Consider the following 14,590-nt stretch of genomic DNA (forward strand, 5'->3'; position numbering starts at 1 on the left):
AAGGTGAAATAATGAACTATAATTCAAGAGGACAATAACCAGAGGCTGGGGTCAATGGAACTTAATTTCCTTTGTATAAAACAGATAATACAAGTAGCAAAAATGTTCTCACAGCAGTTTTCTTTTCAACAGACAATGTCTTTCTTCATCTCGATTCCTAGTCTATTTGAAAGTTATCAGTGTGAAAACCATAATATGTATGCTAGAACATACTCCCTCATTTTCCTGAGCAGCAAAATGTCCAGGAGTAATGCTACAAAGTTTAGAATCCTTCAGGCAAGAGAACCCTAAAGTTTAGGATGTTTTACGCTGGTGTGGGTGGTGTATAGGGTAAATGCTATTTATTAAGTAACAATAAATTCACACAAAACAGTAATGAAAGGCCAAGGAAATTACTTACTTTAATATCATTTGGAATGTGCTGTAGTTAAATGCATATCCCCCAATCACCCACATAAACTTTCCATGTAGAACTGCTTTATGCGAAGCCCGGCTTACAGATGGACTAAATGGCTTCACATTAGGTAGAATCCAGTATGACTCCGTTGAAGGAACATTCAAAGAACAATCAGGACCTGTGTATTTAAAAAAAAAAAATGGGGAGAAATAGTTACACCTGAGCTGTACAGCCTCCTAGGCAAAAGTGTTAAAATTATGTGAAGGTTAGATGGAAAAACTATGCTGACAAAACCAATGTTCACTGTAGAAACTGCTCTAGATTCACTGAAGAACCATCCATACAAAAGTAAAATATTGTAAAGTAGTTTTAGTAGTTGGGTAGAGAGGGAAGAGAGATAAATAATGTAAAGAGATAAAGATAAGTGGACAGTCATTGCAGAAAGCCGTATGATTTTTAAACAAAGGTTTACATAGGACCAGACTTTTAGGAATATAGTAGTGTGAAGTTTATATGCTTTCTTTAAAAAAAGGTTAGGTATGATGGCAAGCAAAAATGAAACAGTCCCATTTATTTAGGGGGGGGGGGTTCCCCAGCAAAATACTTCTTTTTCAATGTCTTTGGGCATATTAGTCTTTGTTCTAAAAGAAAATCTGAACAAACTTTAAAAGATTTGGCTATAAACTAAAATTCATTAGCTTGCTGAGAATTGAACAGAAACTTCGGTATAACTTGTGGCGACACATTTGAAATTACTTCAAATACACTTGCTACTCATTTAGGTTAATAATAATAATAATATTTATAGATGAAATCTGACATCACACTATTAAAACAGTTCTGCCACCCAAACACTATCCTAAGAGCATTACAAGTTAATGGATCTGCCTTTGACATAGGTATGAAATCAATTCAGTTCATAATCTTAGACCATACCTATATTTCTACTTTAATAAAGGATAGTGAATAGATCAAATCTTCATCTCATCAGAACCCTAAACACAATCTAAGTTCTTCAATCAGATTTAAGACTACTATGAGTTATAGCTGTCACATTTCAGCAACAACAAGCATTTTATTTATTTAAAGAAGTTCTTGAGCTATACACACAACCAACAGTTACATGAATCAACATGTAAGCAATTATTCTTAACAGACCGATTACATTCTTTTGTTTACAAATTATATCCTGGTTTTTAAAATTGCAAGTTGTCCCCTTACTTTTTTTAAATATGTTTAAAACCAAATGTGTATTAGTTTTAACTTATGGAAGGGGTATTTTTGGAAAAACAGTGACACCAAGTGGTAAAATATATACAAAGCACTGAAACATACCAATTTTAAATAAACATGTTTTTACTTTTTTGTGTAACAAATTTTTAATAAGCAAGTCATAAAAATATTCAAGACACACATAATGCCAGTATCTGATACTTTGACATGGCATACAACATTTAGAGTAATTGTGAAAAATATTGAACTTTACCATTTATTTGAAAAAAACAAAATCATGTTTTGTTTGGGGAAAATTCACTGAAATATAGGTGAATTAAAATATATCAAGTAGAGTAAAAGGTTGTGTACACAACAGGGTGTTAATATGTGCATGGGTTACATAGATCCAGTTTTTCCATGTGTGTTTTTGTTCACTTTTATTCACACATGAGCTCTTTCAATTAAAATCTATCTCAGTATTTCCCATCCACAGATCCAAGCAGGCAGTGCTTAATGAGATGCATTTACACTGTGTGATGTAGTCCCATCTCTCAATTACTATTTCCATGACCTCTGGAAGTTCAGGAAACCTGAAGTCTGTTGTGGGTATGCAAACAGGATTTTGTTTACCTATGCATGCAAACATTTTTCTTTCTTTTTTTAAGGCCCATGGAATAGCACAATTATGAACAATCACCACAGTTAAATTTTCAATTATGTTTCATAGTAGACAAAAGGGCCAATTTAAAAATAAAAACAAAAACTGAAATACATGAAATTTACACGCAGAGAGAAACATACACACACCATGCCTGACCACACCAGGTAGAGAGCCAGCAGCTCATCTACCTTGCTGAGGACAAAGAATGGTGAGGGAGGTAGAGGAACAACAGATCTCCTGACTCTTCCCCTGCCCAACGTAAAAAGTCATTGTGTTGGTTGGAGAATAACCATACATGGCCTAGGCACGGTGGGGAAGAGCAACTGCAAGTGGGATTATAGAAAGTGTTTTTTCTTTTTCTTGCCCCTTTTCCTTTCCTGCCTACTATTAGCTGTGAGGACTAATCCTATTTTTATTTTAATGCAGCCATTTTCGACAAGAGCAGGTCTGCACAGCTGTTTTAAGAATGTGAAATTGTTTTTAAAAATTTAAAAACAATGGTGAAAAATTGCCTCCAGCAACAACCAGTAGCACTGGACACACTATGTTCTTTCATTTGAGCGGAAGAAAACAGAATAGCTAGGCTGTGCTCAGGCACTGAGCAAGCAGAACTGGGAGTTGTGGTGACAGCACCCATCAAAACATTGCCATATATATAACAAAACAAAACACAGTGTGATTTAATGCATCCACACTCCACCAATCAAGAAAAACAAATTTAAAGGGGGGAAAGTGTAGGCTACTAGAGGGCCTTCTAGGTTGTGGTGCCTGCCCTGTGGAACGCCCTCCCATCAGATATCAAGGAAATAGGCAGCTCTGTTTAGGGAAGTTTTTAATGTTTGATGTTTTATTAAGTTTTTAATCTGTTGGGAGCCGCCCAGATGGTCAGGGTATAAATAATAAATTATTATAATAATATTATTATTATTACTTGAATGGAGATGACACAAAAAAGGAAAGCCCATGAACCCATGGGGTGCAATGAATCCACTTTAAACTGCTCCTGTGTGTGCATCCCAAGACTTAAATGGAAATAGATATTGTAATTGGTTAGAATGAGAGGCATTTTCTGTAAAAGAGTTGTTCATGGTGCACTAGGAATCTATTCACCACCAGTGCTGCAATATCTCTAATCCCTGTAGTGTCTGCAGCCTCACATAGTGGACAGCATAAAGGCGAAATGAGCAGAGTTCAGTTGTGCAGACTGCCCAGATGCAAACTGTGCATCTGGTTGGCTCCACCATGTTTTTTACTAACACCAATGCATAGTTTGGCCCCAGATAATTAACTAACTCCTTAGCAATTGTTGTCCATTTTTAAAAATCATTTATGTGTTGTATTTTTAAGAACAATATATTTGGTACTGCCAGAAAACCCACTGGCTGTACAAGAGTAACAGTATTATTAAATAACATATGTGCCAGGCATTTATGAACAGCTTGGCTTTTCATTTCCTGGAGCCTGTACATCTGTGTGATGCAGCTGATTACACCTTTACCTGCAATAGTTTTAATCTACATGTGCTTGCTGCTCTCTCTTGAGTTTTAGGGCATGCCCTCTACATCCTGGAGGGTGATTAAGCAGCAGGTATTTCTTGGTGGCTGGCATCATTAGGATAAAACACCAGAGATTTCTGCTGTGTGTCATGTGTTAGAAGGATAAACTCCTTAAAGGCTCTACCTTGCTGCTGATTGTTCTCATGCTGGAAAACACCTAGCTGGGATCAAAACAATCATACAGCTAGTTCTGTGTGCCCAAGAAAGTGCCTGGGTGCACCTAAATAATTTGCTTGGATCCTTGGTTTCTCTACATGTGTAGCTGGTGGTCCAAACTACAGAAATGAGCAGGCTTTTGTATTAAGTGAATTGTTACATTAGTTGGACACCTCATGGGAAATGCCTAGAAGCCATTCAAAAACCTACATCAACAAAAATGCCTAAAAGAGGCTACTAAAATTTATTTCAGGATTATTTTACCTGATGTTTTCCTAGCACATGTATAACTTCTGTTCTTGATGGAGCAATTTTGAATGCTGCAAGCATAACTCTTGTTCAAATACAGGACAACAAATATAGTTTAGAGAGAACAATAGGGCAAATAAGAACTAAAGGATGAAAGGGAAAAGAGAAAAGATGATTTCCTTCCATTCTCCCACTAAATGTCACTTACCTTCAGAATGTGAGCACTTTGAACTGAATATGTCACCATGCCCACTTATAGCTGAAGGTGAAACAAACAATAGATCTGCTTTCTTTGAAATTCACCTACAGGTAAAGACTGACAAGTGGGAGCTGTAGGCAATCTGACTTTTACAAGCTGGCTTTTTGTTACTTCACACTTTCCTGTAGATGCTAGAAATGTGGTGTCTTATGAAGTTTTCCAGAAACGGATTTAGCCATTTGACCCCTAGTTCTACACTTCTTTGGAAGGAAAGTCTATGTGTTTGAGAAATCTTTCATTTGATATCTCAGCTATGCCTCTGCAGAAACAGAAAGCTATCCACATAAAATCTAAGCTCACTACTTTTATATATACTTTTGTAGCATATTTCAACAAACGGTGTATCATTAAACTGCTATAGTTTTTACAGTTTTTTCTTCCATAGCAGGGAAAAAACCAGAGGAGTCGGTACTGATGTAGTGTGTTACAGCAGTGGTTCTCAATTAGCTAAGTAATATAAACCCCCTGTTTTTCAAATGCCACGCCATGGACCCTCCAATTTTGAAAATTTTAATATCTCTTATGATAGATTTAGTTATGTGAATGGTGCCACGGACCTCCTGGGTGCATTATGTGGACTCCTCAGGTCCCCGGGTCCCCGGTTGGGAACCACTGTGTTATCAAGCGTCAGACTAGGACATGTCATACCAGGGTTTAAATCCCCACACAGCCCCACAAATCCCCACACAGCCATGAAACTCACTGTGTGACATTTGACCAGTCACCATCTCTTAGCCTCATACTACTTAACAGGGTTGTTGTGAGGCTAAAATGAGGATGAGAACCATGTATACCATCTTGGCTCCTTGAAATAAAGGTGGGTAGTGAGGAGAAGGATGTCAACATCATGATACTGGCAAAAATATATTTGAGATTTATACTACAGAATTGCTTTACACCAGAGATATCTATATAAGCAATGCATACATCTTGTAATAGATTTTCAAACACAAACTGAAACCATAGTAGTATTTTGCTAATACGAAGTTTGTAAATGAACTTCATTATACCAAATAAGAAAATATCAAAAACAGGAATAAATAATACTTTATTTTTATTGTAAACCTTGTCAACTACCAAAATAGCCACTGATCTATTTAGTTCCAATGGCAAAATTATGAGAGAGCATGTTCACTACATGCTCTAATCCAGTCATGTCAACGGGGGGGGGGGGTGATGCTCTTGAGAATAACACTGCAGTAGGGCAAAACAGCCATAATGAACCTGACCCATATGCTAAGCTGAACCTATCATCTTTGACAATTTTTACTGTCTTGACTTTGCGGGGTTTTTTTCTGCTGTTCTGCTGTTGTTTAATAATTGAATTTTATTGATTCCACTGTTTTGTTTTGTTTTGTTTTCTGTAAACTGCTGTGATAAATTATATCCTGCTTGTCCTTCTGATGTGTCATCTAAAATAAATAATTCCTAGAGACTTCAGCCTGACTCCTAAGTTACTCTTTCTATTCACATAGTAGGAAGTGTTTTCTGCCAACTTCCTTCTCCTTTGGGGACATAAGAAGCTGCCTTATACCAAACTAAAACACTGGTTCAACTACAGCATCAACTTTACTAACTCTTCCCATACAAGTCATAGTTCCTGCCTCCCCCTCCCTCTCTACTTTCTAAAATTACTTTTTGAATCTGAGCACAGAGTACTACATTTAAAACAACCAGTGTCTGAAGTTAAAAATTAGTTATCCTGGTGTCATACTTAACTTCGGAGACTAAGCTAAGAATGCATATAGCTATATAGGTGTGTGTCTGTGTTAAAAGTAATTTTCACGTTCCAGTACTTTGGACAGCTCCTTATCTTCACAGGCCAACTAAAGAATGGTGAGATGAATGTAAAAGGAGATCCCCTCAGCTGTGTCACGATTTCATGCCAGGGATGGGAAATATTTTTCCTTCCAAGAACCAGAAAGAATGGCTCCATGAGCCACTTCAAAGCAGCATACTGTCAGCACAAATTAGTTGATAAATACAGATAGCAAACCTGGCTTTTGCTATTTGTAGGTGAGATTTGAATTCAAACTACACCTGCAAATGGACATTTTTCCTCTGCTGAATAGCAAAACTGTTTGCAAAGGAAAAGTGTCCAATTGCAGAAGCAGTCAGAATCCCAACTATGCCTGAAAACGGACTGATTTAATGGAGGTAGTTAGTGCTGTGAGCAAGCCCTGCTTACCAAGGAAAAACCAGAAGAGTACTTTAAGGACCCCTGTGTTTACCCATAATTTTTATTAACAGGCCAATGATATCACATTATTTCAAATCACATTAATTCCAAATTATACAGCCAAATTTTTCAATTTTGTTGGGGGTACCCATACATCAAGCTCCGGACGAGAATCCAAACATCACTTCTATTACTGCATTAATTAAACAGTTCTATCCAGTTCTATCCAGATAGTCTCTTTTTTACTTTCTTCATTCTTGTTGTTGTCATATATTCCTTTCTTTGAGATCTCTGATAATCTTCACAGGCAGGTTAAGAACAAACATCATCTGTGTGGGTTTTACGCACTCCATAAGTCATATTTCATAGGGACAGCCGCCATTCCACTCCTACTTCGAAAATTTATCTTCGGTCTGCCCTTTAGTTGTCCCAGGCTTGTAAAATATCTCCTAGAGGGCTCTGCCAGGTTAAAGATCAAATTCCAAACATCGTTCACTTTCAAACAGTCCTGGTTCTCCTCCCCCCGTCTTTCTTAAACAAGCCTGTCTTGCGAGACGCCATTTTAAAACTGCGTCATAAAATTTTTCCATTCTCCAATCTTTACCATTCCTCTCTTCATTCATCATTAATTCATCCCACACAGTTTTTAGATTCCTGCTTGTGTAGTAAAATACGGCGGTTCTTTTTTCTTTGGGGTGGAGGGTTATTTATGCTCATATAATATAAAGAAAGAAAAGTTTTTCCTCCACCCCACCTTCTTAGCTCCAAACATACCCATCTCTTAATGGCGCTTCATCTCTTGATTTATTAAGGACCCCTGTGTTTACCAGCCCTAAAACTGAAATTATGTATGATATCAGCTGTAAGGCAGGTAGTTGTGCTTTGGTGAAAATGGCCTACTTTGGTCTGTGAGGCCAGAGGTTTCTGACCACTATTTTATTTTATGATAACACAGGGCCTGAAAAAGCAGAATTCTTAATACATGCAGATTTCTAGTCAATCACAACATCATTTCCTATACAATCACAATCAATAAAATTTGAATATTCCAATGAAACATTAGCACTTGACCCTACAGCAGTTCTTGAACCTAGAGCCTAGGGAATAGCAGATGGAGTATGTACACCCATCACAAAACTCAGTACAAAAGAAGGGAACTACCGATGACACACCTAATAGCTTGTAGTCTTTGTAAATTGCCTAGCTCCAAAGTTGACATTATGGTTACTATGGGTGTAGTGGTGCTCTTAAGGGCATTCCTGCTCAGACTTCCCACAGGCATCCAGTTGACCACAGGAAGAAAAGGATTCTAGACTAGAATGGCCTAGATCAGCAAGCTTTTATAATGTCGCTCTGGTATCTGCAAAGCCTCTGAGCTCCACTTCCCACCCCCACCATCCACTAATCCCTTTGTCTTGAGGATGGTTACTTTTTTCCCCTTGGAAAATATATAGATCTGAAGGGAGGAGTTGGAAGAATACCACTCTTGCCCACATCCTTTTTCAGCTCTGTGTGCTTTTCAAGGTTTAGATCAGCAGTTCAGATCTGAAATGTACATAAAAATTGACATGGGAGAAGCTGGAAGGAAGGGGGAGAAATCTGAGAGAGGGAGGGAGTATAGATAGTACTGTCCCATTGCATACTCCCAGAATACCAAATGTACCCAAGGGTCAAAAAAAGAAAAGAAAAGAAAAGTAGAAAAGAAAAGCAAAGAAAAGCAAAGCAAAGCAAAGCAAAGCAAAGCAAAGCAAAGCAAAGAAAAGAAAAGAAAAGAAAAGGAGAAAAGATTGACAATATGTGGTATTAATTATGGTCAATCTACTATATGAAGTGGATATAATTTTATGTCTGAGTTGCTCCTATGGAATTCAGAGACAGTAGTAGGGAAAGCACTACAAATACTTGAGTGCAAGTATTTGGATTTCTTATCCGCAAGCTTTTTGCTGTTTTTTTGAGTACAGATAGGGGAAGACATGCAGAGGATGGCTGAAAAGCAAAAAACTATATTTCTTTCTATTCTTTCTGTATATCCCATCTTTAGTATTGCTATTCTAATGCATGTTAGATATAGTAAGCTAGGGATTACTAAATGCCTATACAAAAACCTTGAATGGACAATATTACAGTGAATACTGAGCTACCATATCAGAAATATTTTTTGCTTTTAAACGAACTTTTTAGAAGGTGCCTGAATACTAATTTTATTTTCTTTCATAATTCTGTTTCCTATACTAGATGCTCATTCCAAAGTATCCACCAGATGTCACAATTGCTCGGAAAAACACAGTATAGTACTAAATATTCTCTTTATACCCTGTACTAAAAGGTTTATTACCAAGCCCAGATAGCAGTTCAGCACCTTCACAGCTTCACCTGATACAGCTGACAAGGAGACTAATGACACCCATCTCCAAATGCCCCAGTAACCTCACCCAGCAACTTCATATTGATGTTAAAGAACCTGAAGGATAAGATGGAACTCTGCAGGAACTCAAAAACTCAAAGTCTACTGGCTGAAGCAGAAATCCCCCAACACTGCTTTTTGAAACCATCCCTACAGGTAACAAGTGCAACCACTGTATCACCATGGCTTCCAACCCAGACCTGCAAGGCAGGCCTAACAAGGTATCATGCTTGAGAACATCCAAAGTTATACATCAAGGTTTCCAAACACCAACCTAAACCCAGAATGAATTCAGTCTAGATAATCTATTTCATCCAAGCACACCTAGCTAGATAGCTGCCACTCTCTTGAGCACCGCACACAGAAGGAAATATTTGTGATTGTAACAACTAACATTCAGTCTTCGAGATCAAGTGAAAGTGTCTTAAGAGATGGTTTCCCAACCACTACCTTCATATCATTTCAACATCAAAATATTAGCTCCTAACATTGGAGTTAAGTAGGTTCACCTGTCAAATGCAGCTACTGCTCCACAGCCTGGGAGCTTCTGCTTACCATGACATTTCCTGACTGTTCATAGTTACACATAAACTCAGGCTTCAAACAGTATCAAAGAGTCCAAGAGATAATGGCTAAGGCATTATCCCTGTAAATAAAATATGGCTGAAGGACACCTGTCAATTAAGTGATACTCTATGGTAGGGAATTTGCATAAACAAGCTCAATGAGTAAATGACCCTAATTATGTGGGGAGAGAGTGCATGTTAAAAGCCACTGGTGTGTTTATTAGTTTGAAGAAAAAACAGAAAACTGGTGTACTTAATATATTCCAAAGGTGCCATTAAAATAGTTGCATATAAAATAGGAGGTGTCCCAGGTTAAAGTAAGTTGGATTGCTCAAGCAACAAGCTGTAGGAAATCTATTTAAATGTTTAACCAGATCCATCTTGAGGCTAAGGGACGAGGCCTTAATCCAGAGGCTCTTGCTTAAATAAAGCACTTAGGCTACACTTAGGCGAGAACTCAGAATGACATCTTATTCATCCTCTGTCATTCAATGACAGAGGATGAATAAGATGTCATTCTGAGTTCTCGCCTAAGTGTAGGTAGCAATAATTTGAAAAAGAAATAAATAATAGACGCTCTGGACATTTCAAGTAGGGCAGCAGCTTTCAGGAAAGATTTTTCCAACTCACCTTGCCAGCTGTCATTGCACACACAGAGTTTCTCTCCAGTCAAATCACAGTAGCCATGATCCGGACTTCCACAATTAGCTTTACAGTAAGGAATATCACATGATTCTCCCTTCCAGTATTTGTCACATTCACAATACACCTGGCTTGGAATGGAGCTACTAGTTGTACACTTTCCATGCCCTGAGCAATTATTAGGACATGAATTTATTCTGTAATAAAGAAGATCAGAAGAAAGGAAGGAAATGGAGAAATGACACGCTGATTTTCAGGCCTTTATTTATACTTTAATATAATTGGGGAGGAAATCATTTCATGAAAGAGATAAGAAAATGGTTTCTAGCTGTAACCTTCAAACTTCTTACATCAGTGTTATCTCACGGAAGTCAAATAGAGCTATCTGATGAGCCATTCAAACGGCAAAATCAGAATTAGAAACAAATTATACTATGATAAGCAAAATATCAAGAGGTCATTCAAGAGGTTATGTTTTTATATTTCCAGTCTAGTATCTTATTATACTGTTATAAAGTTAGACCTAGAGGGGCAAATCTGAATAAGTAAGTGTCAAGCCAAGAAAACTATGGACGCAAAATACACTTTTCTTTCAGCTGAAAACGAACATGACATAGATTTCAGCTTCACTGCAAGTGAAACAATTATTTGCAGTATTTTTCTTTTGATGGTTTCCATGCAGGAAATTTATAATATTCAATGAGTTCTTAATGTCATAACATTTTAATGCTAGCCTTACACTGTCCCTCAAAATATTATGATTATATTTATTGATCAAAGAATGAAAGGAATAAAATAATGTATGTGTTATGTGCAAAGAGCCAGAGTATTAATATCTTACTAATATGAGTAATCTTACTCCTCAGTTTGGTAAAAAGAACAAATCTATTCCAACACTTCAGGCACACTATCAAGCCTGAGCCTATATTAATAGACCTCAAAGGCCAATCCCAGCACAAAGTACCCTGTAAAGACCAGAGCTTGTTCCTCAGTCCCTCCAACCTGTCTCTAGGATGCAGGAATTTAGCTAGGTTTTACTTCTGTTCTTCTTTAATTATCTATCTGCTTCTTATTTATTTTATTTACTGAATTGGTACACTGCCCTTCATGTATAGATCTCAGGGTGGTTCACAAGATAAAAAATACATGAACAAAACAATAACTCTGCTCCCTCCATCCCCTCAGCAACGCATTTAGAAGGGTATAGGATGTTAATCAGCCAAAGGCCTGGTTAAAGATAAATGTTTTTGCCTGGTGCCTAAAGGTGCCTGATGAACTTCCCTGGGCAGAGCATTCCACAAACGAGAGGCTGCTGCAGAAAGGGCCTGTCCTCGTGTTGCTACCCTCCAGACCTCTCATGGAGGAGCCATATATAGAAGGGCCTCAGATGATGATTGCAGGGTCCAGGTAGGTTCATATGGAGAGAGGCGGTCCTTAAGGTATTCTGATCCTGAGCAGTTTAAGGCTTTATAATTTAAAACCAGCACTTTGGCTGCCAATTATTTTCTGGGCCAAATTCAATGTAGTAGGCATATCCTCAAACTGTCTTACCCTGGTGAGCAACCTGGCATCAAATTTTGCATCAGCTGAAATTTCCAAACCATCTTCAGATGCAGCCCTACGTTGCTTCTGACCCTTCAGAACTTTGTTTGCCTTCTCTGAAATCCAATTTCTGGCTGTTTGGGATCATGCTTTTGTCTCTGGACCACTTGGGATGACAGCCAACTCCCCTGGGTCCTAAAACTCCACTTATTACAGCCTGGCCTCACTGATGTATTTTTACCAGGTGGTAACACTTGCTGACTGCAGGATACTACCAAGCACTTAATATTTTTACCCACAGATGGATAAAATTATCCTAAGAACCTGACAGGATGGTGCAGATAACTGGTTTACCAAGAATTTACCCACACACTATACTATAGTATAGTAGAATTTACCCCAGGCATTGGCAAACTCGGCCCTCCAGGTGTTTTGGGACTACAACTCGCATCATCCCTAGCTAACAAGACTAGTGGTCAGGGATGATGGGAATTGTAGTCTCAAAACATCTGGAGGGCCGAGTTTGCCTATGCCTGATTTACCCCCTTGGTAAATAGCATCATCTAAGGTCAGTGTAGTAGTTCTAACCTGTGTTCCTATGAGATGCTTAGGGAGACTGGCATGGATCGGATGATAAACCTGGCAATGTATTTCCCTTGCAGACAGATGTAAAGAGGTCACTCACATTAACCTCCTAGCACTGGGTGTAGCATACCTTCACAACCCTAGGCCAAGGGACCCACTCCAAGAGCCATTCCAGCCAAGCTGTCTTATCTACTCAAGGTCTAATATACAATGTCTTGACCTGATTTGTTCATATCATATTAAAATCCTTTTGTTCTACCTGATTTAATTTGTTCCACAATAAATTATCACACAGCCTCATAAATCAACAACTCAGTCATGGAAGAACACAATATTTATACTAATTGTTGTTCCTGAAAGAACCTTTCTGATTGCATTTCTTCTCATGAGCATCTTTATATGAATTTGTATGAATTCTAACCGATTATTTGCCAAACTCCCAATTTGCATAAGACGTCTTCAAATAGCGTAAGCCCCAAAACTTATCTACTAAGAGAAATATATCTCTGCTGATTAATAAACAACAAAATGATACTTACGAGTAAAAAATATTAAATCCTGTTAGATTATAAGCAGCATCACTAAAAAAGTGTAGCAATGCATATCCTGATGTAGTAACAACTTCAGGTACAGTTTCATTTCCACGTACTTCAGGAACTATAAGACCACTGTAAAAGATTAAACATGAAAAGGTTAATGTAACAAGTAACATCGCAAATAAAAAAATAAGAATTTGAATAATTCAGTGGGTGCTCAGTACAATTTGGAAACATTCCAGAATTTCATTCCATTGCCCTGATTGAAGCAGAGTGTAAAAAATACAGAAATTCATGCATTCTTAATGGGACTGTGTCTTTTTTCTTAATTAAAAGAGCCTGTCTCAGATTTCTATGCACTGCAATTTAAATACTATATTAGGAAAATTCATATGAAAATAGCTATTGGTGTGAAAAGATTGCATGATAAATTAAAGTATGTAGAAAGCAATATTTACTCTTTCCTACATTAAGTGTGAAATGCTTGGAACCAAGTTCATGTTGAAAGAATAGAAAAACAGTGAAGGAACTTTTAGTTTCAATCTGTTTGTTTCAAAATGTACTGAGCTGACTTGAAACCAATAAAAATAACCATGTTCATAATTATATTTAGGGTTGGAAGAACTGTGCAGGATGGGATGCATAGAAAAGTCAAATGTGGTAAACTTTTAAGAACACGGGTTCACTCAAGGACTGATTAAAAACTGAACATGCCAATCCGTGGTGGAGAACCACTAGCCCCTGGGCTAATTGGGCCCAGCGGTGTTTCTCATTTGGCCTGCAAGGCCATTTTGGCCAAACCACACCCACCTGTCCTACAGCAAGTTTAAACTGTAATGCTAAATTTCCATTCACAAAAAGATTTTCATAAAATTGTAATAGAAGCTATTAAGCTAAAGTACTTACCTAAATACTGCTATTAAAGGTGCATATATTGAATCTCCATCGTAAACATACATATGGTCCCAACTACATTCTGTGGCAAAATGATTAAATCTTAGTCTTAAAACTGAATTAGGACTAGAAGAGAAGAAAAAAACAGCAAGAACGTTAGCAATAGCCTGTTCAGAAATAGCGTAGCTTATAATACAATGTAAATAAATATAAGGATGCAATAAAGTAGTATGAAAAAGGCAAGTATAATTTTCAAATGCAACTGTAAGCCTTCTTACTTATAATTGTGCGTGAAAGCAACAGTTTTGTATGTACAGTGTTACTGTTATTATTATTTTTTATTAAATTTGTATACTGTCCGTCATCTGTAAATCTTAGGGTGACTCAGAACATAAAAATAAAAAATACATAAAAACAAAAACAAATCAATAAACCTCAAATTATTATATTTACATACTGATTAACAGTAAACACCTATCTTACCTGTAAGTATATAGGAAAATGTTGTTAGTTCACTATCTTAAGTAAATCAGAGTTTATCAACCTGAGAACAAGCTATGTAGCTGTATGTCGTCCTCCCACAGGGGCACCATTGGGGGGGCCAGGGGACCAGCCCCCATATTATCAAGGAGGAGCCCACCCACCGCCCAATTCCACAGCACTACTCAAAAGAATGTGCCAGGGCAAAGCATCTTTGCCCTGGCGCATCCCTTTGACAAGCCAGGGTGCCTCCCAGGAAAGTGCTCTGT

General features: G+C 37.6%; 1 protein-coding gene across 3 annotated transcripts in view; it reads right to left on the minus strand.

The window, feature by feature from the left end:
- Positions 1 to 14,590, minus strand: part of ATRNL1 (attractin like 1) — a 514,893-nt gene that overhangs the window by 440,126 nt on the left and 60,177 nt on the right. For all 3 annotated transcript variants that reach the window (XM_081863641.1, XM_081863642.1, XM_081863643.1), the window contains exons 3-6: positions 13,854 to 13,967; positions 12,951 to 13,079; positions 10,273 to 10,481; positions 401 to 575 (exon numbers count right to left, since the gene is read on the minus strand). In XM_081863641.1, coding sequence (XP_081719767.1) covers positions 401 to 575; positions 10,273 to 10,481; positions 12,951 to 13,079; positions 13,854 to 13,967 — 627 coding nt within the window. The remainder of the gene's footprint in view (positions 1 to 400; positions 576 to 10,272; positions 10,482 to 12,950; positions 13,080 to 13,853; positions 13,968 to 14,590) is intronic.

Source organism: Podarcis erhardii (assembly GCF_964252035.2).
Source record: "Podarcis erhardii genome assembly, chromosome: 5".
Classification (NCBI taxonomy): domain Eukaryota; kingdom Metazoa; phylum Chordata; class Lepidosauria; order Squamata; family Lacertidae; genus Podarcis; species Podarcis erhardii.